Genomic DNA, 26,274 nt, shown 5'->3' with positions numbered 1-26,274 from the left:
GTAAGAACAGCTGGGAGCGAACGACAATTTGTTATGGGCAGAAAGCACGCGCAGTACGCAAATGCGGTAGCGGGCTATATCAGCGCACGCGACGTACCCAGCGGGCTATATCAACGCACGCGACAGGGCTATATCACCAAAACCATGTTTTATCACTTTTTCTCCTATGTCACGTGAGTGAGAATCAGCCAATCACAGCATCTGGATGATACCTGAGGTGTAATAACACCATTTGTGTTCAATGTGTGCAAGCTCATTCCTCTTTGTTCAGAGTTGCTGTACTTCCTCAGAGCGCTCACTTTCGCCTTTTTTAGCCTTTGTCCGTTTTCAACCTTCACATATTTTGTGGATTCAAGAATTCTCCTAGTAAGGTAACATAGAATAGTTCAGAACTGTTTCTTGTCAAAATGGCCACTTCTGGACAACAAACTCGTAAAGACGATGAGACAGAGCAGGAGGAGCAGCCATAAAGCAGCGCACTTGCAGGAGGCAATATCTGGGGCTTCAACTTCAAGGGACTGTCGGCCTAAGAAGCCCGTCTTCAAAGTCTCGACTCGTAAAAGAGTTACAAACAAGCGCTCAGACACTGGCACTAAGGTAAAGCATCAATTGGACTCTGTATCCTCCCAAGTGCAGGATTTGGTGAGATATCTCACCAAATCGCCGAAGTAGCGAAATGTCAAGACAAAGACTGCGAGATCCACTTGTTTATGTGAGAACATGGAGATAGAAGAGGATAACACCATTGCATGTGTATGTGAGACCCCTGCGATTATCCAAGTCACAACCGTTGCGCGTTTCAAGATTTCGTTGAACAATTTGCCGTGTACTTTTCGGACATTGCTGATCTGTAATTTCTGACTTACATTGACCACTAGTAAAAGCAACTTCAGTGGTGTGGATGCTACATGCCTTTCGACCGGCCTCGCTGGAACTGTGACATCGAATGCTCCGAGGACTGGATCCCTACCTCTCCAAGACATGTCTCGGTAAGTTCTTCGCATCAAACTTTCAATTTTGATAACACAACATACTTTCTATTGAGAAATAGTAGTGAGTAGCTATATCTTTCGCTGTGACGCAGAGCTATCGTATTATGAAACAAAGCAACGTGCATTATGTATGGAAAGTGCTATAGTATCTTTGTGCAAAGTTTGAAAGAAATTGGGTCAGTTTATTATATGTTTGAGCGTGGAGCTAATGTAATAAAGGGAAAGCGGCTGCACACATCGCCTACACCAATAGCCAAACACACAAAATCAAACACGAACACAGAGAACGGAAAAATAGTGTAGGCGATGTGTGAAGCCGCTTTCCCTTTATTACAGCACCTTCTCACCAGATTCATCGAATCAGCAAAGAAGAAGGCGAAACAACAATCTAGACAGAAACGTCCACAGGTACGCACTTAAAACAATAGCCTCAACAAAACCGAACCAAACGGCCTTTCTCAAGGCCACCACTCTCTCCAAAAAGAGAACTACCGTAACACAATGGTTAAACATATACAACAAGAACAATACACTACGAAACACAAAAACAAGAAAACCAGACACAAGAAACGAAACAAGAAAAGAAACACAATAAAACGCCATACCATAATAAACACAAACTACAAACAAAATCCAACAACAATCTCAGAGTCATAAAAAATCTATCATCACACAATCGAACTAACACAAATGCACACAACAAAAGGCACAAATTTATTCTGACACCAAAAAAGAATCACTGTTGAAAGACGCAAACAAGTTTACTCGAAGAAGAATGAGTCTCCAAAACATTATGCGCCATAAACAAACCAAGGAACAAAATTCGAACACAAATCAACATGGGCCCTACCAGCATCGAATAACACAAACCTGGAAAATTAGCGCTACCATTAAAATTTCATTCTTCAACACAAAAAGACAACATGACACGTAATGAACGCGAAGCAATCAAACACTAAACTCACTATTGGAGATGCACTATTAAGCCACTCAACAAGGGAAAAGGCACAGCAATCATGAACACAATAGATTACATAAGATAGTGTGAAAGACAACTCGGCGACTCAAACTACTACACAAAATTAGCAACAGACTACACAAAACAAACAGTAGAAAAAATACACCAACAAACAACAGAAATGTACAACAAGAAACACATCGACCACCATACTTAAAAATATAGAAATCCATTCTATACTAATACGCCAACACCACGCTGGTATTGTCTACCAAAATTACACAAAAGCGCCACCAACGGACACGAAATTCACAGGTCGTCCAATAATAAGCGAATGCTCAAGTCCAACATATCACATATCGGAATTCCTAGACCACATCCCCAAACAAATCGTGAAAAAACAACATACATATATAAAAGACACTACAGACTTCATCCGGAAAATGGACTCTGTCCAGTTTCCGAACAATGCTATCTTAGCCACATTAGTTAAGACGCAGTATCTATGTACACAAGCACACAACACGATGACGCCATGAGGGCTGTCGGCAAAGCGTTAAACAGCGAAACGAAAACAAACAATCAACAAACAAATATTCATAAACACCAACAGAATACCTGTTTAATTATGCTAAACAGTATTCTGAAAAACAACACATTCGTATTTAACAACAATTTCTACAAACAAATGAAACACAACAAACTGTTCCACAGATAAGTATTCTAGCCTCCTACTGGATGAACAAAACACTGACAAGGTTTAACCTCAAACAGTGAAACAAAAATCCAAGGAGAGCAAGTATCAAAAAGCGACTGAGGAAGAGGCCACACACTGGTTTCGAAACGTAGCGTCAAAGAATCACCCTGTCATTCGACAGCCAGATTACGGCTACGTCTCGCCATGGCTTATATCTACACCAATAGCCAAACACACAAAATCAAACACGAACACAGAGAACGGAAAAATAGTGTAGGCGATGTGTGCAGCCGCTTTCCCTTTATTACATATACATTATGATTCTGCCGACTACCTTCTTATAGTTGTCACTGTTTCCTTGAAAAGAAATATTTCACTAATACATCAGCATCTTTTACAATGAATAAAATGAGCGACTTTTGCCCCAAATGAATAAAACTGAGTAACTCATACAGAGCTTTGACAGTAAGCCTGGAAGGATAGATAGCAGGGGAAAATAGATGGCAGATATAGCTGCTATCTATCCTCTCATTTGCATATCAATTGAAACACGTTGCCCCAACACGCATATTTATGTATGCAAATGAGAAATGTCAGGATAGATGGCAGCAGGATATATAGCAGAACACCGGCTAGACTCTCTCACAGCCCCTCGCCGGCTACGCCTTCGACCATACCAGCGCCCTCAGCAGTTGAGCCGAGCGAAGCTCGGCTCAGCGAGCCGGCGAAGCCAGCGAGGGGCTGTTCACAATTGTTTTTTCGATTTTATTTTCGATTTTTTTGATTGGTTACCACCCATATTTTTCGATTTCGCCTGCCATTGGACCATGCTATCGAGACAGACTTGTTCCCTATGAGCATGATGAGATAACAAGGGATATCAGTGTTGATACCCCGCAGCTCAAATACCTTAGGCTTGTATTACGCAATTGCCGAAATAGATACGAAATCGAGACGTCGTGCAATTATAGTCAGTGGGGCGGAAAGTCCATGGTTCAAAATGTCTTACCCGAAAGCTTACAGCGTCGAAAAGGCCATTGCATTGACACAAAATAAATGTCATATCGAGAAGTTGCGTGACAAGCAATTAGAAGCTCTGTCATCATGTGCCAACGGCAAGGATACGCTAGTAATACTCCCGACTGGCTACGGAAAATCAAAGTGCTACCAGTTACTTCCAAAGGTATTCGATATAATGCATGGTATTGAAGAATTTACGAAAACTCATCATATTGGCATCATTGTTAGCCCACTTACGGCACTTATGGAAGATCAAGTTCGGGCGGCAAAGGAGAGAAATGTTTCAGCTGCATTTATTGGAGAAGCACAACAAGACAAGGTTTATATAAAGAGGAAAATACGCGAAGGATACTACTCTCTCGTGTTTGGGTCACCGTGTAATAAAGGGAAAGTGGCTTCACACATCACTCATCTCGTCTTGTATGTGCTTTGGTGTGTTTAGGGACTGGACGTAAATTAGCAGGGGGGGGGAGGACCGGGGGATTTCGTAAGAGAGTGACCAAAATTTATGACCCTCCCCCAAAGCAAGGCTGAAAAATTTATGACCCTCCCCCAAAGCAAGGCTGAAAAATTTGTGACCCTCCCCAGTTTCAAAAAAATAGAATATTACAAATTGATCAAAGTTTCAACGATCAAAAATTGAGGTGGGGATTTACAACACAGGGCAATATAGATGGATACCAGCAAGGGATGTCTGCAAATGTTTTATTTGCTTCTGCTTGTGACAAGAACAAGTCTAGATATGGATGTCAGCCTTACCTAAGAATACTTTCAATGACATGGTGTCAGTCCCATTTGACCAGCATGCATGGGTAAAACTAATCTTGTAGAAAAAATCTCGATAATTCTATGCTAGAGATTTTTCAGTACTTTTAATAAAATGGAAACCCCTGATTTCTCTGCCTACACAATATGCACTTTGATTGTTATGATAATGGTTTAATATACTGTTTAACTCTTACACTGTTTAACCCTTTCACCACCATGGTTTGGCCCAATCCCATTGTTATCAATGGTGAGTGTGGACCTGTTTACAGGGACTTGGGGGTGAACAGGTTAAACTTAGTAAACCAATCACCAGATAATAAAGGAGTACTGGTATTCTTGTTTCCAGTGTTGTATGGCAGGATTGTTCTGTGGAACACCATAGGATAAACTCTATGATTAAATTAATTCATTGTTTGATTTTCTGCACAAGTTTGATGAAATGCTCTATTTTCCACCTTGTCAGCACATTTGTAGATGTGGAACAAACCAAAGACTTCACTGGACACAAAGAAAATGACACCCCTGCTCAAGTGTCATCAAGCTAGGCTGACAAACTGAATCAATACAGAGCATATCATGCTAAAATACAGCAGCTAATACAAAAAATTCTGAAATCTTATGAATTTATATAACTCTGACCTGCAAAGTAAACAACAAAACAACATTGTTTCAAATTACAGTGACTGACAGTGACAGGCAAAACTAACAAAACAGCAAACATGGAATTTAGCCATTTTCATTGGCCATTAAAGGGACAAAGTCACTCATTTTTGACAAAATTTTGGTCATTTTAATTTCCGTTGAATATATATACTTTTCTGCTGCTCACTGAAATGGGCTTAATTGCAAATGAAGCTTCACTGTCTACCTACTTTACTGAAATAGAACACTTATGTTGTTGGTTTAAAGATAATTTCCTCACATTGAATATCACTAAGACGAAAGAGTGGTTCTTGGTAATTGTAAATCAAATGAAATGACACCCATTCGTATTGACAGTCAAGATGTAGAAATTGTGACATCGTTCAAGTATTTGGGCTCACACTTAGATAAGGATCTCAGTTTCAGGTTAAACACCGATAACATCTACAAAAAAGCTCAGCAACGCATGTATCTTTTACGTAAACTTAAGAATTTCAATGTCAGCACCCATGTACTAGTTTCGGTTTATCGTTATTGTTGAGATTGTATCGAGAGTGTGCTAACTTTTATATTATCTCTTGGTTTGGCCATCTCTCCGTCAGAGATAAAACGAGATTATCAAGACTTGTTAATATCTGCAACAAACTAGTTGGGGTACGATTCAATGACCTGGAAAAAATGTACACACAGGCTCTTCGGAGGAAAAGCTTGTTGATTTTGAATGACAAATCTCACCCATTACATAGTCATTTCCAATATTTACCTTCGGGTCGCCGATTATTGGTGCCTAGAGCAAAGAAAAATGTTTTTAAGAAATCGTTCATCCCGTCTGCTGTTGCCATTTTAAATAAGAACATGTCAAAACTATCGTCAGGAAGCAGAGCTTCCATTTTCAGAGGATTTTAGGATTGGCGTATGTGTAGTTTGTCGTTTTGTGTAACTGTTCTTTATGTAGTTGAAGTGTTTTGCTTTTTAACGCCTGGTGCCAAAGATAATTTTCCACTTAGATTGGACAATAAAGTATTATTATAAATTCTGGTTGTCACAGCTCAACTCATATGCATGCATGGATATAACATGTGGTCACTTAATAATTTAATTTAAGGTATGTACCAAAAATTGTCACAGTAAATTTCACATGTTAATGTGTCTTATAAAAAGTGAGAATTGAATTGCAATAACCAGAGAGTGAGCATATTTCAGTGAGAATAATCTATCAAAAGAAATTTAAATGGCAAAATAATGTCAATAATGAGCAACTTTGTCCCTTTAACTTGGTACATATCTAGTAGAGATTCTTTTAATTCAAGTGTCAAGCAGCATGACCATTGCACTGTTGAAGTATAAAATGGTGGCAATGGTGGCAATGAATATTTTTATAATTGGTGCATTGACAAGATAGTACTGTAAAATGTTGACAAAATTGCTTTGTCCAAAGTATCATAATATTAGCCATTTCTGAACAGGGATGTAAGATTACACCACCATGTGAACTCACAAATATTTCCAATATGAAAGTGCAGTCCTCTGCTGAGTGCCGAATCATGTACCGGTTTGTTGTACACCATGGAGGTTAGACACCAAGCATAGCATTATGTGAAAAAGTTAAAAAGTCTTGGTACAAGATGACCACTAAACAAGATTGGCAGTCCGTTTGTTTCAAAGCTATTTAAAAACTTTCTTCTGGGCCTATTTCACATCATACTTGACCCTCTGCACTTGACCTGCAAGCTTGGTACGTACATGAATTCTGGAAAATGGCAGTTATTTCAACGTCAGTTTAAGTCAGAGATTCGTCATGTGAGTCATTAATTCCACTCAATTATTTCTGTCCGTTCTTCCTAACTGTCAAAATTGATTGAGCTCTAAGTATTGAAAGTACTTAATTTAATGATGATTTTCACAAATATGTTTCACTTACAACTTGACTAAATTGTCACTACTTCCAATTGTGACAGTGAACATCGTTCTAAAAATATTCAAATACCTTCAACGCATAGTTCTCTGGACGTACAATACATTGTACATTTGGCCTATCATTTTCAGGGAATAAAGGTCTGTATTATTGGCTTATGAAAAATATATTAAGGATCAGAAGGATGTTGATATTGCAATTCACAAGTCTCGGTGTTGTTTTCCCAAGCAGGAGTGTATCAGTATCATCATGGAGCTAACAAGCTCTGCATGGCAGGGCTGTGTGTTACCAGCGCGCGTTATACGGCCTCCTACCACAGGCCGTATAACGCTGGTAACACGCAGCCCTGCTATGCAAAGCTAGAAGCTACCACACTCTTTTGGTAGTACCGTGGTATCATATATTGCTTTATGTAGCTGCAGTTCCGAAACTGAAGGGTTTGCCTTTTTTGGAGTTTAAGCTTTTAGATTTTAGGGTTTGATCAAGTTGACGTCCTACCTAAACAGCAGTCCAAATATTGAGGTACAACGGCAATATTGCCCTACGCTAGGCGGATATGTGTACCACCGTCGCTACGCAAAGACTACTTACCCCAAAGAGCTCTCTCTCTACCGGGTGCATAGGCCTTCGCGTTGCGACTGTGGTTGCACCTGTGTGATGAGTATGCCGTTGTTGGAGGCAATCAAAGCAGCCAATAGCTGAATACTCTTACCATTCTCGTAGGGCTTAAACTGCTACACCAAGTCAATGGCATATCATGTAAAGTAGGCAGTAAATATGTACCCTTTCACTTTGGCTTTGAACTGCAGATGTGGAATGTTATGATTCAACAGATTGTCCAATAATTCCAATAATGAATGCCCAAATTGGCTCATAATGGACTAGAGCACACTTATACTCCCTTAAGAGTGATTGTGATAAATAATGCTCTTCAAATGTTTTCTTTTATATTAATGCACATGCATGTGCCTGCCATTTTTTCTAAGGAATTATAATTTAATATTTATCAAAATATCAGTGAAATTCATAATTTTGGAATATATCACATTGACAATTGAGGGAATACTGGAAACACAACGTGATCTCCATAACAATGATATATGGTCATGTACAATGTATTGAGCAGTTCAATCTCTACATGGGGAGGAAATATGGGAAAGTACAATGTATGTTTAAAATGTGTTCCTGGTACAGATACAGAACTACATGTGTGCATGACCCCATTATTCACTGGATTTTATAGTATTCCTGATAGACCTGTGTAGTCAAAGAACTGAAAATACCTGTACATGTGCTCATTGCACTCATTTCAAATCCAGTTTTACGAAATGTACTATTGTGTTCCAGTAGACAATGAGAAGTTTTGGTCATGTTGCCCTGTTTGTGGGGAAAGGTCAACAGAAAGGCTATATTCAAGCAATAATTTCAGCAAACAATTCAAAGTATGGTCATGGATTGAATGCTATAGTTTGAAATTATGGTGTTTTAACATTTACAATACTTTGTCAATTTTTGTGCCTCGTTTCTTTGCATTTTAAACATATCACAGAAAGTAGCCTAGATAATAGAGGATAGACTGATCCTGATTTGACACAGAAGTGGCAAACACTATTTCATGACAAATCAAGTCTCCATATTCTGAAATGACATCGGGATATCACCATATTTAATCAAGTTCAATCTGAATACGTGATCAACATGGCTGATTCACTGTATAAATTACCGACATTAAATTTCAACAAATGTCATATATCCTGCCTTCACAACACAAATGAACACTATCCATTCCAAAGATAGTACCCACGTGGTAAAGCCAATATAAACTTGAAAAATGCCACAAGTAGCCATACCAATCAAATGACTGTACCTAAATATTTAAGTATACTAAAATCACTTTTCTGGAATCAAAATTATTAATTATCACACCAAAGCTTGCTCTTAATTTCAAACAATAGTATCTCTAAAAACTAAAAGTCATGTACCTATAAAGTGACTGATGCAGGGTGGAGCTTGGCCTTAAACTTTAAAGGGAAGTGGCTTATGAAAGAGAGGGAACTTTTATTGATCAACAAAAAGTGGAATGAGAAATAATATTGTCAAATAGTTATAGGTTCAAGATTGACTACATCAGTGGAACAATGTAAGATATTGTGGTAATATCCAGCAGTGTTTTTGTTAAGGGCGGTACCTAGGTAAATGTTACCAGGGTTCCTCAGTCATTTTACCAGGGTTAGCCTTGGTATATCAGTGCAGTCATACTAGCGGACAACAGAAATTTTACCAGGGTTCCCAATGTTCCCCAATCTTAGCAAAAACACTGTCCAATGTTTATTAACGAAACACACTACATGTACACTGGGCAGCCAGAGTGCCACTGATTAGCTGAGGAACAATAGATTTGATTTGCTATAAACTTAATGGCGATAAGAATAGCAACAAGAGAGACAATCGTATTTAAGATAATGGTGGGGAAGAGATACACAGAGAGTTGGGAATGAGCACTTAATAGAAAGTAAGAGGCAGTGTGCGAGCTAGTGATGTCATGTGAGCATAATTGTCTATACAAACAATTTGCTTTCTACCTTTAGTGCACCGACAACAAGCCCAAAAATTTGTGACCCTCCCCCTTAGAGGAGCTCAAAAAATTGTGACCCTCCCCCAAACAGAGGCTCAAAAATTTGTGACCCTCCCCCAAATCCCCCCGGCCCTCCCCCCTGCTAATTTACGTCCAGTCCCTTAGTGTCTGAAATGTTTTGGCTGTTAGTGTGAAAATTAACAAACGAATCGTTAATTTTAAAATAAGCCATGGCGAGACGTGGGCGTAGTCAGATGTGTCTTTGACAACGTTGACTCTTTTTTTATCCCCACGTTTCGAAACCAGAGCGGTCTCTTCCTCAGTCGCCTAAGATAGATGTTTATCTTTTTGTTTTATGTCACATCGAGTTTGTTGATCTCCTGTTCTTCTAGCAATGAAGCCAGAATATTTATGTTTGGATCGTCATGTGTTCGTTCGTTCGTTCATTGACTTGTTCCTAATACAAAAATGCCTGGACTTTGGCCTGTATCAGTATATCGCTAATGTTTGGATTTCTTTTGTATGCGATGATCGGTTGTTGTGGAAATATTTCATTCAGGCTTAGTGTTTCGTCCTTGTCTATGTGTTCCCAGTTTTCGCACATTGCTGCTTTTTATAGCTTATTTTTATAGCTATAAAAAGCAGCAATGTGCGAAAACTGGGAACACATAGACAAGGACGAAACACTAAGCCTGAATGAAATATTTCCACAACAACCGATCATCGCATACAAAAGAAATCCAAACATTAGCGATATACTGATACAGGCCAAAGTCCACGGCATTTTTGTATTAGGAACAAGTCAATGAACGAACGAACGAACACATGACGATCCAAACATAAATATTCTGGCTTCATTGCTAGAAGAACAGGAGATCAACAAACTCGATGTGACATAAAACAAAAAAGATAAACATATATCTTAGGCGACTGAGGAAGAGACCGCTCTGGTTTCGAAACGTGGGGATAAAAAAAGAGTCAACGTTGTCAAAGACACATCTGACTACGCCCACGTCTCGCCATGGCTTATTTTAAAATTAACGATTCGTTTGTTAATTTTCACACTAACAGCCAAAACATTTCAGACACTAAACACACCAAAGCACATACAAGACGAGATGAGTGATGTGTGAAGCCACTTTCCCTTTATTACGCTACGCTATAACCCGGCTGGCTGGGTGAGCCTCGCTTGCTATAAAGACCGTTGAGGGCGCGTCACCGTATGGTTGAGGATAGAGCTGCGTAGCGGACGAGGGGCTGTGAGAGAGTCTAAACACCGGCCAACTTCAAGAATGTCTCAATTTTCTCTATTCTCCTCCAATGAATCCGAGTACAATTTTACTGACAGTATTACACTATTGCCAACTAGTCATGTTATGAGGGACTATGTATACACTAAAGTTTTCGATTTCATAAACCAGAATTCAGATCTCTCCGTTCATGTGATGAAGTTTCTCTTAAAACTCAACCAACAAAACTCAAATTGTGATGGTCGTTCTTTCTCATATGTCGCTGTAGCAGCAGCCATAGCTCTCGTACGTTGCGACGGAAAAACTCTTTTTCCGTCGCACGACTCGGAGTTTTCCCGTTGCAATCCAAATTCGACCAGGAAAAACGAGAGCTTCGACTGCACAGATGAATGCTGCTGCTTCCTTATGGAATAGAATTTCTAGTCATATTCATCATATTCTAGTCATATTCTAGTCACCAAGTACTGAAGTTTTAAAATCTTGACATACGACCTGCTTCTTTGTTAAAATTCATTGTTATCAGTGTGTACATATTGACACAACCACCCACTAACTCATTAAGCTGGCAGAAGCTCTCGCAGAAATTTGTATGGCAAAAAGCTGTCATGATAATCTGTGGTGTTGATTTCAACTGCGGTGTAGATACATCCAAAGATAAGATATCGTCAGCTAGGTTGTGTAATGATAGTAGTGTAAAGGAAATTAAAGCTATGGTAAAACAGTTCAATCCGACTGGTGTAGGGAGAACTACACCCACATCTTCTCCACTACACGTGGCACAGACTCTGCAAAGACAAAACGAGCTTTCAAACAAAAGTTAGGCTGGACCGGTGGTTCTTCACTGACGATTTGTTTCCTGAAGTTAAAAAGTGTGAATTTACCTTGTATTATTTCAGATCATCAACCAGTTGTAGTTGATATGGAATCTTTAGAAGGTTTAAAACATGGGAAAGAGACATGGAAATTCAATAAGTGTAACTTGAAACCAAATAGAGAATCGTTGGAAATTTTGGCAAAGTCAAAAACCAACACTTCACTTTTTTGGGACAAAGGAAAGGATAAACCTCGAGAATTGGCCATTAAGTATAGTTTACATAGAAACAGAATTTACTGATTAGAAACGTCGTAATCTTTTGGAGAACTAATATGCTGCATGTTGACATCAGATCAATCCGTAAAGGACACTGAAGAAGCTGAAAATCAGTTCAAATCACATAAATAAGCTCAAATACAAATACAGCAATTTCGGTCAAGGACCCTATGGGTTGAACAAGGGGAGAAGTCTTCAAAATATTTCCTTAAATCAAGAAAAACACAGAGGGAAAAAACAATTCAACAAGGAGATTATAGACAAGAATGGCAATATTGTCTCTGATATAGATTCTGTATATAAACAACTTAAAAATTTTTGCTCAAACTTTCCTCATGGAATCTTTCAATAATTCTCTTTCAAAATCAAGAATAAAATCGACGGTCACCGTGCAAATTTTAGTGCTGGAGAAACAAATTACCCAAGATTTACCGATATTTGAAATTCAAAACGGCGACCATCCCTGTGTTAAGGGAGCCGTCATGATTTATGGCCTGGGGGTCTGAGGAATGTGAGGGGGTCACTCAAAAATTGAATGCTATAAGGGGGTTGCTAAAAATGTGGAGAGAAAGAAGGGGGTTACTCAATTTTAGTTTCGAAGTAAATTGAAACACCTCTCAGATTACACCACCGGACACATCAATTTCTCAAATTATATCCCCCTCTCGCGCTCTCCCTGTGGGGTGTTCTCAACAGTTTGACTAGTAAAGAAGCAAATTGAAAACACCTCTCAGATTGCCAGACTGCACCATTGCACACATCAATTTCTCAAATTTTTCACAGGATCTAGGACAAAACTGAACTGTTGCGAATTCATCCTTTATAATCACGGAAACCTTACATTTTAATTGGTTTCAGTTGAATAACCATTTTGACATTCAACCATACCGTATTCAGGTTTTCATTAGAAGCTGGCAGCTTGAGATATTGCAAGGCTGGCGAACTTGCAAACAAATAATGAATGGATTAAAAAAAATACTGACTCTGACTGATGGTCCTCTAATATCATTTACAGAAATGTAAGATTTCGCAAATAACACAAAAAGTTCGCAGATTTGCCATTCCTGCATATTCTTTGGTCTTCGATCCCAGGCAAACTGAGAACTGATTTTTACAAAATGCATTGTCATCGTTTGGTTGTTTAATATTGTGACTCAAACACTGATCATGCAAAAAATGTAATGAAAATATCAGTATTCAATGTCATTTTCAAACAGATTTACCTAGTGCAAAATAAATACATGTACATCAATTTCTCAAAATTTTCGACGAGAGAGGGGCACCCCCTCTCGTGCTCTCCCCTTGGGGTGTTCTGTTTTACTTGGTGAAAAAAAATTAAAAACATCTCTTAGATTGTACCAGACTGCACCATTGCACACATCAATCTCAAAATTTCCCACGCAAGATAGGGGACACTCCTCTTTGCACCTTCCCCCTCAGCCTCTCGCGTGTTCTCCCCCCGTACTTTCAAATTCTGCGCGGTCAGATATCCTAGTGAAAACCCTGTCATGATACCCGTCCAAATTCAACAATACCGTATGGGTGGATACTGATTATAGCGTGAGTTTTTAAGCTTATATCTATATTTTGTTGTGATTTTGAATTTCATTAAATTGGTTTCACCTTTTTTCAACCATCATGAGATAACCAATGATAATCTAGCAGGGCACACCAGGATTTGAAAGGTCTTTACTATTTGCTGTTATACAGTGTAGTATGAATAATCATTAGAATCAATGAATGACATGACTAACTAATGACACGCCCAATGCATAATCTACATAATTAGTAAAGGAATTGGTGGGCGGAGCTACACCATACACGTGATTCCCAACATCCTCCCGCCGGCAAGATAAAGAGTTTCAAAATCTTACACAACTGAATTCACAAATGCAAAAGAGCAACACGAAATAAATCTCAAGAGTAAAGTGTCAATGATAAGCGTTAGACTGGGAAAGAATAATCTGAAAGATCAATGGCGGTTGGTGTCTAATCATGCTTGATAAGAAAATACGCCTGGTACGGATTAAATCACAATCTGCTTCTGTTTGTGGCGCGTGATACAAACTTCAAAGAAATCTCTATTGAAAATCCTTATATAACCATACTTAATTAAATCCTTCTTACCGTAAAGGTTCGTTATAAGCTTTAAAGAAAGAAACTACAAATAAGATGACCTGGTCTCGGCACCAACAAATGTGGGGTACACACTTTGGGATAGGTTCGGTTAGAGAGAGACAGAATAGGCCGGAGACAGCCTTGTATTGTGTCTTAGTATGACCAAGTTCAAATCTTGACCTTTATTACTGTCACAGGTCCATATATACAGTGTAGTATGAATAATCATTAGAATCAATGAATGACATGACTAACTAATAATAATAATAATAATATCAAGGCAGTATTGCTGAAGGCAATGAGTACTTGGGCCGTGATAGGGTAATTTTGAGGACAATATATACTACTATTCAAATATGGTCTTGAATTTCCTCCTGTCAATGAGGCATTTGATTAACTGGTTATTAAACGAAGCAATGGCATGACAACGGCAAAATATGTTTAGCAACTTTTGTGGAGTTTGAGGCAGGGTTCTTTATTTATAGCGGGAATTGCTTAAACTCCTTAAATATTCAAATTACAGCAAATTTCTTTTGTTCTCGATGGTAGATGTCTAATATTTAGATGGGCATATTTAGATTTCTACCCTATAGTTATCCCTATATACCAAAAATCGGACATCCAGCTCTATTGGCTTGCTCAGAATTAGATATGTGCATAATTAATGAGGTACAATATGTGGTGTCATAAGGTGTCCCATCATACCATTTATGAAGGGTGTAGCACTTGTGGTTACTGAGTTGTGGACAAATATATATATTTGAGGTCAAAGGTCATCGAGGTCACGTGACATTTTGTCAAAATAATTGTATTGCTAAGTTATTCCTATATACCAAAAATCAGACCTCTAGCTCTATTGGCGCGCTCAAAATTATATATGCGCATAATTAATGAGGTACAATATGTGGTGTCATAAGGTGTCTTATCATACCAAATATGAAGGATGTAGCACTTGTGGTTACTGAGTTGTGGACAAATATATATATTTGAGGTCAAAGGTCATTGAGGTCACGTCACATTTTGTCATAATAATTGTATTGCTAAGTTATTCCTATACACCAAAAATCAGACCTCTAGCTCTATTGGCTCGCTCAAAATAAGATATGCACATAATTAATGAGGTACAATATATGGTGTCATAAGGTGTCCTTTCATACCAAATATGAAGGGTGTAGCACTTGTGGTTACTGAGTTGTGGACAAATATGTATATTTGAGGTCAAAGGTCATTGAGGTCACGTGAAGTTTTGTCAAACAAATTATATTGTTAACTTATCCCTATATACCAGAAATCAGACCTCTTGCTCTATTGGCTCGCTCATAATTAGATATGCACATAATTAATGGGGTACAATATGTGGCATCATAAGGTGTCCCATCATACCAAATATGAAAGGTTTAGCACTTGTGGTTACTGAGTTATGGACAATAATGTTTATTTGAGGTCAAAGGTCACCAAGGTCACATGATATTTTGTCAAAATGTCTGAGATATCTGCGTGAACCGATGGACTCACTGATGGACTCACGGACGGATATGAGCCAATCTATAAGCCCCCTGGACTTTATCTGTGGGACAAAAAAACTGTCACTGCATCCTTTAGGCAATATGAATACGATGAGAAACTAAATTTTTATTTTTTGGCATCATACATGCGAGTCTATGGAGAACTGCCTTATACATGGGAGTCTATGGAGGTGTAAACTAAAAAGTCCTCTAACACGGCCAAATTGGATAGCATTGTGAAACAAATCGACGTGCATCTGTATGGGGTTGGGTACTAGGCGTGAACGGACGGACGGACGCACGGACATGACCAAACCTATAAGTCCCCTCGGACTTCGTCCGTGGTGATTAAAAACAACGCAACAGTTATTACAGCTACACCGGCGGTAGGTTCCTATCCAGAGCCCCGTACGGTCTGCCGCCGTCGCTTGAAAACAATCTCATGCACCCGGCCATATGGGCAGCTGGCCGGATGCATGACTTCCCGGAGAAGGCGAGCTGTCACGTTCAAGCTCAGGATTATTTGTCGATCAAATTTCAGTAAATTTACCTTACCTAGATGAAATTAGGCTGAAATTTCGCCGAAGTTTGACAAATTACATCGATTTTTCAGGTTCATATGCGACATTTTTGAGTTTTGAGTGCAGACAGAAATAAGTTTTGAGGCAACATGGCTGCGACCCCATGTTGACCCCTAGCCCTGCGTACGATGCTATGTACTACAGCTAACACACAGCATCGTACGCAGGGCCAGCGAGAGAGTTGCCGACATCGACGGTTATTTACGAGAAGTGAATAAAAGACTGTCATTTTTGGAAGCGATCGAGTAGCTGAGGTAGGCTGGGATACGACTTGGGCCCAAGAACGCTGAATTTCGGCAGTAATTTGGCTTTTAGGTCAAGTCCCAAAATGGATTGAAGTCACCGACCCAACGTACGGGTCTTTGCAGGGCTGTGGTGAGCGGGGCAGTAGCTGTAGCGGAACACACAGCATCGTACGCAGGGCTAGTTGACCCCCAAGTGAAAATGTGTTCGCGATCAAATCTTCCTATATTTTTTTCAGAATTTTCAACAAAATCATTGCTTCTTACATCTTTTGTAAAATATAAAATACTAAAATAAAACTGCGATGTGCCATGTCTCCAGATTTCTAAAATATCGTTCGTTGACCGTTCGACGCAAACTTGTGACGCAGTTGAAATTCAATACTGACCGCCAAATAATCTTAGTAATGAGACGAGATCAGTCTAGACATCCTCCAAATTATCCAACCATTCGCATTGGAGTTCAGCTCGCTTAGAGTATCATAACATTTTTCGGCCTTCTTTTAGATCGACCCTAATATCTCCCATTTAGGAAATAAATACACAAGCTACCTCGACAAAACTTCGTGCACCATCCAAGACCAAACGCACTACAAATCTGTCTTGACGTCATCATCTCCTTACATGGTAATCGGCATACCGTATTTTTTAGCAAAGGGGACACAGAATACGTCGGAGTATTCAGTTTCAAAACGTATTACATTGTGTGATGTTGTCAAAAAAAGTCATGTTACTGCAGTGGTATAAATTACAAAAGACAAAAGTTCAAATCAGTTTATTTTTGGACTGGCTTTACCCAACATTTCATATTGTTTCTTATGCCAGATTTGACCACGTGCTTACTGGCGACCCCTTTTCATGCAAATTTTGTGTCAAATGATGTGTTCCCCTGGAAAAACAAACGTACGATTTCTAAATGAAGGAGGCGAAATTTGCCCTCAAGACTCGAAACCACCCCTTTATGGGGTGTACCTAGCTATTTTTAACGAGCTTCTCGAATCTGCAGCTCTATTCGAAATGATGGTCTGGTTTTCTCAGCTCAAGGATAAGTGTTCTCCATCGCTGTGGGCATTACTATTCTCAACCGGGGGTACAGTTTCCAGTCGTAATGTTTTTCATTGTGTCCGGGATATAAAACCTTTCCTTTTCAAACTTTCTCTTTGATTAACACTAATCCACATCTTGTCAGTGATTAAACATGTTTCAAGTTTAAATGTTAAATTCTGGTCTCGAGCCCTCCTGTTCGACCAAACCGAACTTACCCCTCCCACTTTGGCTCGTCCAGTGGGTGTAGCAAGGGTCGTGCCATCGCCTAGTAAACGGAGGGTGCATTAATTGTTGCATTTCGATGCACATTTTGATTATATTCAGAAGATTTTGTGCAAAAACTCAGATAGAGAAGCATTTATATTCACATCTCACTTATTCAAGACTGGCTGAGAGCAGCACTTCCATTCAGTTAACATCATTACGCCATTTATTATGCCAAGAAAGATGAAGCCAATACATTTTGCCCTCCCTGGTCTCAGCCAGAAATGGTTATACCTTACAGTTTTTTCCCACGGAATGAAAACAAATGTACTTGGGCTGAGGCCCAAGTACAATAATATTTTATTGCTTGCTTGTAAATATAGGATTTACATCACATTTGTGGCAATAAAAGTGTGATACAAAAATAAGTTAAAATTTTCTTCAATAAAGATAAAGTATTACAGTATAATAATTATAGTAGCTAATAATAAATATAACTAGGTATTTCTTTGTTTATATAAAGTAAAAATATAATCAGCAAGTTGTTCATTAAAAGATAACTCTTGTTTTGTTAGTAGAGAAATAAGCTGATTTTCAGTATCGTCGTTTGGGAAATGATTTTACTGAAAAAGTACTTTCTTTGGACTTTGTATTTCTGACAGACTAATAAAAAGTGTGTTTCATCTTCAATACTGTTGGTGTTACACTGATTGCAGTGTCTTTCAGTATTTAATGGGGTTTTTGGAACAGTGTGTCTCCCTTTTTCAATTGCTAGATCATGATTGCTAATGCGAAGTTTTGTGAGCAATTTTCTTTTCTCACCTTGCAACTGTGTTAAGTAGGGTTCTAATCTAAAATTACGTTTTATTTTGGCATACATTCTTAGTTTACTATTTTCATCAGTGATCAACTTTTTCCAAAAGACTTCATAATTGTTTGTTAAATTTGTTTTCATTAAACCAGTTATAACTTTGTGGTGTTTAAGTGATGGAGCTTTATCAAGGAGAAAGTCCATTCCATTGTCTTATTTAATTTAAGTTAAACCAGGATCTATTGTTAGTGTTGTTTACCATTTGTTCCAGAAAAGCTTTTTTAGCAAGATTACAATGTGGCAGTTGTACGATATGAAGACAGTGTTTAACAATATTAAGTTTGATCTCCAGTAGAAGTGGGAATTGTCCTAGTTCACCCTCACAGCGGCATTACAAGCTTGTCTATTACACTGTAAATGTTCTTACAAAATTTGAGGTGAGTTTTTTCAATTGCTGATTTATCCCACTTCTTGTAATCCATGAAATCTTGTCCCCAAATCTCTGAGCCATACAGTAAAACAGGTTTAATGAAAACATTGAATAGATGTAGGGAAAATTTTATCTTTTTGTTGTGCAATAAAACCCTTTTTAAACTATACAAAGATTTTGCTGCTTTATCAGCCAAATTTGTAATTGTGTCACTAAAACTACCATTTGATTTAATTGTCAGTCCTAAGTATGTATAGCTCTTAACAGATTTGATGCATGTACTACCATAGTTAATAAGTGTTTATCTACCAAAGGAGATTTACTAAAATTAACTGCTTGGGTTTTCTGTAAATTAACATCAAGTTTCCAATTGGAGCAAAATGTGTGTAGTGTATTTAACTCCCTTTGCAAACCTTCTTTTGAAGTAGAGATTAAGACTAGGTCATCAGCGTAAAATAATGAGTTAACTGGGGTATTATTCAACACTGGTGGTTGAGTATTTACTTTGTCTAGATTTGTTTTCAAGTCATTGACATATAAATTGAACAGACTAGGACTTAGAACACAGCCCTGTTTTACTCCTTTTTCAACTTTCAGGCTGGGCGAGATAAAATTATTCGTTTTGATGTGTATTTGTGTTGGTGTACATGTGTTTTATAAGTCTGTATAATTTGCCAACTAATGACACGCCCAATGCATAATCTACATAATTAGTAAAGGAATTGGTGGGCGGAGCTACACCATACACGTGATTCCCAACAGCTGTATTTTTGTAAATTTTACTAATACATGAATTGATATTTAACTTTTCTAAGTGCGGGAAGGGGTGGGATCGGTTAAAATTTCTTCGTTAGAGAGGGGCAGTTACTCAAATTCATCGTGGTTGCAGGTTACTCGAAATTTCGGAGTTTCCGATGAAATTCCTCCGACCCCTCCTCCCAGGCCGTAAATAATGACGGCTCCCTAAGTCTATGGAGAAAAATAAAATTTTCAATTTTCGTAAAACTATGATGGTAAAAATTTTTATCGCACCCAGAGCTTTAAAATGAACCCCGACTAGTGATATATAAGAAAAGAATTGGAAAATTTCAAATATCTGTCCCGAGGCGCATTCTACCTTTCTGAACACGCAGAGGTTGAGTTAACGAGCAAGAGTACTCTATTTGACGAGTACATGGAGACAGATGGACACACTGTTTGCTTTACATGTTCTTTACCGGTACGTCGGATTGAGTCCAGCATCAAGACAATTTCCCGCCAGGGAATTAGGAGTTATATATGCATTTCCAAAGTGAAGTGTAATCTTTTAAAACAACGAAGAATGTTAAATATATGACTTCCGTGCCTGTTACATTCTAATACGAGCATTGCTTTCGCAAGGTTTGATGGTACCCGTAACTTCAACTCAAATTTGTTGTTTGTTTAGCTCATCGAATGTCACGCTTTTGTACGGGTTTACGAGTGATAACTATCTGCTGAAGCGCCGCTGAATTGCAAGACGACAACTCTGGCGACACATCAAAACCATTAAAATCGCAATAAAACGTCTTTAAAAACGTGTCATGTGTTTGGAAACCTTATATTGGCGACATCGTTTGACTGAAAGCATTCCATTCCGCTTTATTTTCATCGATCCGCTTCCGTGCCTTGACAACCGCGACGGGGGAAGGGGGTAGGGGCGATGGTTATCATCCTGCCGTTGATAAACACTGTATTTGCTGCTTCGCATCCATGATTACCCGAGAGACGTCTTTTGAAGTCTGGCTCAGAAAATTAATACCTATGACTGACGTCACTCACATCAATTATTAACGACTCTACAGCCATTCTAATTTCACAAATGCGATGTTAATCACATATTGTTTTGAAATCGAGGTCCTGGCCATCTGATAAGCGTATAATATTGAAGTACCCTCGTACACAAACATACTGTCGCACACTTCACCGTTGATAATGCATAGCAACCGCGTACTACCAGCAAAATCGTACGAGGCTGTATTGATCGTGTTTAACTCCATTTTGACGTCTGCATCATCTGTACGCGGACCAAACTGACACGGGCAAGCTTCCTTCTCGAAAGACTGGATGTTAGACAACCCTGTCCCATGGAAACTGTCAGTATCACGTACGTAAGTCTAATGCTTTATCCTATTTATCGTATATAATACACACCTTATAAGAATATGCATAATAAGTATAGATTCCATCCGTGTCAAACCGTAACCTTGGTAACTGGGACGAACCAAGACTATCCTTTAACAACTCGTCGTTCAGTCGTCCTATACTGTCAGTATAGTCAGCAACGTACACAGTGGTGAGGCAATGGAAGTCGTTTTTCTACATACACGTTCGAAGTATCACAATTAATCGGTGAATTGGATTCGAATTCGGTCTCTCGTGATGTCTCCCGTGGTCATTCGTCATATTGTGCCGATACTGAGTATTGCGTATCGTACACGGTACAAGTTCACGCGCAACGCTGAAATTGCTTATTTTTCTCGTTGAACATATACTGAATACGGTTGTCGTTTAGGTCCACAACCGTGAAACCTACAAACTGGCGAAATTGTGAAATATCTGTGAAGAAAGAAATTTATTTGAGTCGTTTTGGATTTTCGAACAATATCTGCGATTATAGTGCGCATACAAAGCTCGCACGCCACAATGATATTCTGAAATTACAGTGTGATCGTGATCGATGTCTGAAAAATGAATTATGTTCAGGATAATTGTTTTGCAGACAGAGCATTTCATAGTTCGTCATTTCGTTAATATGTCTCTTATTATAAATCAATATAATATATTTGAACTCGTTGAAAAATGTGTAATATTTGCGTTTCTGCCCTCCACAGTGACATCGCTCAGTCGTGCGCAGGCGTGAGGGCATAGTAAGGATTCGCTCGTCGATACTCAAAGGCCATTTCAATCGCTTGGTTACCTACGGCAGCTGTATTGAAAGTACCGGCGGAAACATAAGGTTTCTGTTTACCACGTTCCCACCATTCATATTGTTAGCTCAGTACTGAAGTGCGCTCACACCAAAGGTGAGCGGTCCTACTGTCGTAAGGATACAACACTTTACACCTGTAGCCTACGACGCAGACTGGAAATGTCACTGGGAAGCATGGACGGACTTCAGACTTGATTTGCAATATCTGTCACGTTCTAAGAAACCGCTTTTCCGACCTCATCACCTTCCCGATTCCGGGAACTTTGACAACCATGCCCGCGTATTTGGACAGGGGTTCGAAAATCATCCCGACAAAAATGATACGAAACTGTACACAATACTTAGCAGTCGCAATCCTCTTTCTGATTGGGATAATAGCTCTAAACGGTTTTGAGAAAAGCGATGCCAAGGGAAGACCGAAGCCGTATGACGGTGGAATGGCGACCGTTGAAATAAAGTCGAAAATGACTCCGGGTCATCAAAATAGAACTACCGTCAAAATTTTACCAGAAGTCAATTCTTACGGACAATCTTCGGGCATCGCTTTGGCGGAGCTGAAAACGCCATTTGCAGCAAATGGATCGAAGACGAATGGCAGGATGCATATATTGTTAATGGCTGGGTACAGAACAGGGTCGACTTTTACTGCCGAGCTGTTCAACCAGCACGACAACTTCTTTTACGTGTTTGAGCCCGGGCGTTTATTGACAAAATGCATGACGATGTCAAAACTTCCTGAGAGTGTCTTTCCGGCCAAACATGTCGAAATGTTAGACAAAATGTTCCAGTGTCGTTTCGATAACATGGATTGCTACTTCAACGAAATTTCGTTAATGTCAACAAAGGGGCGACGTCGGGAAATTCGCTCTGCCGTCAACGATGAACTTTGTCCGATGAATCGTACCGGAAACTCCATCCAAGCTTGCACGCCGTTGACTCCGAACTTGCTCGGCGAGCTCTGCCGGGGAAGGAAACACGTGGCTATCAAATCGATTCGCGTCAGGCACATCAACGAAGCAATTCACTTGATACGAGACGAGAACATTAACGCAAAGGTCGTCCACGTTATCCGTGATCCTCGAGGACGGATGACATCCTGGTTGGAGATGAAGAAAGGAGTAAAAGCTAAGTACGGGTCGGATGATGTCGACCGTTCAGCCCTGGATACGACCAACGCGTATTGCCGGAAGTGGCTGGAGAGTTACATCATTGGCAGGAGTATGAGCAGCACCTACTTCAAGGACAGGTATCTTTTCGTTCGATACGAAGACATGGCCGAACGTCCATTCGAAACAGCCGAGAAACTTTACCGAGATCTTGGACTTGACATGCCCGGCAACGTGCGCGAGTGGCTTGCGGAAAACACATCGGGGCGAAAGCCGGACGGTGGGCGTTACGGAACCAGTCGGAATTCAAGAAAACAGGCTCAGAAATGGAGACTTCAGCTGTCATTGGGTGCCGTGAGAGCTGTTGAGAACTTGACAGCGTGTAGGTCGATGATGGCTACCCTTGGTTATTTGGCCGCTCAGGGTGAGGATGCTCTTAATGCAAAGAACTTGAGCCTCGTCGACAAGGTACCTGAATTCCACCCCGAGAATTTCTACAATGACTGGAGATATGTCGAGAAGGGTTGAAAGTTTACTGAAACATTTAAAAGTATACTGTCACCTGTTCCAATTTTGCCACAGTTACCATGGAAAGAGAAAATCTAACCAAAAACAAATTTTAAGCGGGTGGCCGCTTTTTAAAAAACAGCGCCCTCACATGGGCATTTTGAATAACAAGGAACGCCCCTTTGACTATATGGGCATATTTAGATTACAGGTGACTGTATACCTTTAAGGGTCAGCCAACAAACATATTTGCCTAAAAAGTGATCGCAAGTGGCTTCTCTTTGGGTGAGCGGGCTTTTTTTTTCTATAACAGTGACCGGAGGAAAGGGTGAAAAATTTTATCGTGGCCGGGGCATTTCACAGGATAAACAATCTTAGCGGACGGGCCAGGAATGGGATTCGGTTGCTCCAGAGAAGATTGCCGGGAAGATTAGGGGGGCTGGAAGAAGGACTGGTGTGGCAGAGTGAGGGAAGTAAGGAGATTTTGTGTTGAAGAGGGCCCAAGGGAGTTTTCCTGATGGGGAAGAGGAGATTGGGAAACTATGGGCAGAAAAAAAACAAATTGCGATTGGAGGACAGTTTACGTATTCCCTGCAATTAAATTAGTTCTTACAATCGGCGTGTTTGCTACCCCTAGACTTAAGATGGACTCAGGACGACAAAGTGCATTTGAACGCTGAAATAAATTTCAAGGGTCATATATAAATTTGAAATACAATCGTTTTATGATTGTCTCAGGTACCGGCATTTTGTAATGGTATTTCGGAATTAAAAAATATTAGAATAATCACAGAAAGAGGTACCGGGATATTTTCATTACTGAGCTAAAAATTCCCTCATATCAGTAGCTATTTACATGTAAAACAATCAACTATATCAAAACACGACAGGGAATATTATATTCGGAATATTATATGTAAAATCATACAAGTGAGCCAGTTTTGTTTGCTTCCTGTTTCTGATTTGATGTGAAATACAATCCTTGCACAATCTTATTTATTGATCATGATGTAATTGTTTTGATTTTTTTCATCAAAACGTTCCATTAAATCACATTGTCAATAACTCTATATCCTGTTATAAGTTGATGATCATTTCCCAAATTCGGAGAAGCAGACACGATTGAGGGTTCTCTTTATGCAGGTGGTGTGACTTTGTGCAGCAAAGACTCAGGAAATCACGGTCACCTTTTTTTCCTGCAGAGCCATTTTCTGCTTGCCTGTCTTTTGTTTTCTTCGTGCCGTATCTTTAAACCCAAAATACTGTCACTATAGAGTAGACTGTATGTCATGCTCTGTGAACGTTCATGTATATTTTTCATGATATATGATGAAGTTCTCTACTACAATAATTCACACGAAACATACGATGGCACTTTTTATTTTAATCTAATTATCGGGATGATTCAAATACGAATCTATTACCTCCTCAAACGGTACATTTCTCCAGATTGTTGCAGTTGTTGTAGAGACGAAGCCCTATGACCTGCTGGAGTCGTAAGTAATACTTATAGACAACAACAGGCTGTGTAGTTCTCGCACAGATCTTTAATATGTACACGCAAACATGGTAACATTGGCATGAAACTTTAAAAAAAGGTCAATTATTAGACAGTGTTTTTACAACTATATTTAAAAATAGCGTTACAATTGTGTCTGATTTTTTCAGATGCAAGATAGATTATAGAATCTTCCGTCATGTCGAATTTCTTCTTAAGGCACGGTTTCGTACCTCCGTTTGTTTGACTAGTAAGCCACTTTTGTGAAGACCTCAAAGTGGTCCCGACTTCAAAGTGGTCCCCATCCTAAATGTCCGGTAAGATAGGGGGTTAAACTCAAGTCTGACGACACCTACCGCATAATGGACGCTTTGTTGTCACACGGACGTTTCCGATGTAATATCAGCTGCTATTTTAGTATTTAATTCTTAGAGTTGGGAAAATGTACAAAATAAGGGCTGAGCACAGAATTAACAATGGGGAGGGCTAGTATCTACATCAATCATGACTTATCTATAAAATGACTCATTTGAAGTCATATCGATATTTGGAAGTCATTCTAATCGCTGCTCGTAAATACATAAACGGATATGAAATACAATTTGCAGCATTGCTGTGGCGTATCAATCGCACTTGCGGGTCAAAAATTCATCGCCACAAGCCAGCCCATAGACATTTTTGGTAGTTTACTTCGACCGGTACTATAACACTGGTCAGTTCACGACCCATTGTCTACTTCTGCTAGCTACCTCAATAATATAAACATGTATTTTCAACCGTTTTCCCGTGAGCCGACGTCCACGAATTCTGCAACGTTTGCCCTCTCGCGTAATTGAATACTTTGGGTCTGTCAAAAGTTCAGAACCGAGCAGAAACAGTCGACGGCTCTTAAAAAAGCTGAAATTATAGATGTTGCCACATTCAACATAATTAACGGAAGTAGGAGATGAGTCATAGATAGTCAGAGATAAAGTAGGTACATGTTCATTTATTCAAAGACTAAGCTATTTCATTATTTTGCGAGGTAAATAAAAAAACGATTGGTGTCGTAGTAAACTACAGAAAAGGTCTATGGACAGATTAACAGCGGTTCTGAAGCGATATCCCTTGACACAAATGCAATCTATAGGCCTCAGCATTATGCTACGAATGCACAGATGAAAAATACACCAGAATAGGGCTCGAGGCCAATATTTTAGGGGGATATTTTTCTTAATTTTTTTTACAAAGATATCCAATACCTACCATAGAAAGTGACGCGATTGAAGTAATACATTACCTAAAAGAAGTTGAATACAGCAGGCGGAGCGTAAAATTATCCGAATTTTCATGGGACACCTTTGAAGTTAAGAGGACGCTTTTGAAGTC

At 39.3% G+C, this 26,274-nt stretch overlaps 1 protein-coding gene across 4 annotated transcripts; it reads left to right on the top strand.

The window, feature by feature from the left end:
• Positions 1-241: 241 nt before the first annotated feature.
• On the top strand, positions 242-24,478 carry LOC139139043 (carbohydrate sulfotransferase 1-like). Of its 4 annotated transcripts, XM_070707747.1 has the most exons (3): positions 242-597; positions 879-989; positions 21,698-24,478. In XM_070707747.1, the coding sequence occupies exon 3, from the start codon at positions 22,068-22,070 to the stop codon at positions 23,427-23,429; it is 1,362 nt and encodes a 453-aa protein (XP_070563848.1). In that variant the 5' UTR covers positions 242-597; positions 879-989; positions 21,698-22,067; the 3' UTR covers positions 23,430-24,478. The 4 variants fall into 4 exon arrangements, with proteins under 4 accessions (XP_070563848.1, XP_070563847.1, XP_070563845.1 ...); XM_070707746.1 differs by having other exon boundaries at positions 242-989; XM_070707744.1 differs by lacking the exons at positions 242-597; positions 879-989 and adding an exon at positions 20,340-20,970.
• The last annotated feature ends 1,796 nt before the right edge of the window (positions 24,479-26,274 follow it).

Source organism: Ptychodera flava, chromosome 8 (genome assembly GCF_041260155.1).
Source record: "Ptychodera flava strain L36383 chromosome 8, AS_Pfla_20210202, whole genome shotgun sequence".
In the NCBI taxonomy this organism is placed as follows: domain Eukaryota; kingdom Metazoa; phylum Hemichordata; class Enteropneusta; family Ptychoderidae; genus Ptychodera; species Ptychodera flava.
Note: the sequence above shows the minus strand (reverse complement) of the source record. Positions and strands in the feature narration are given on the sequence as shown.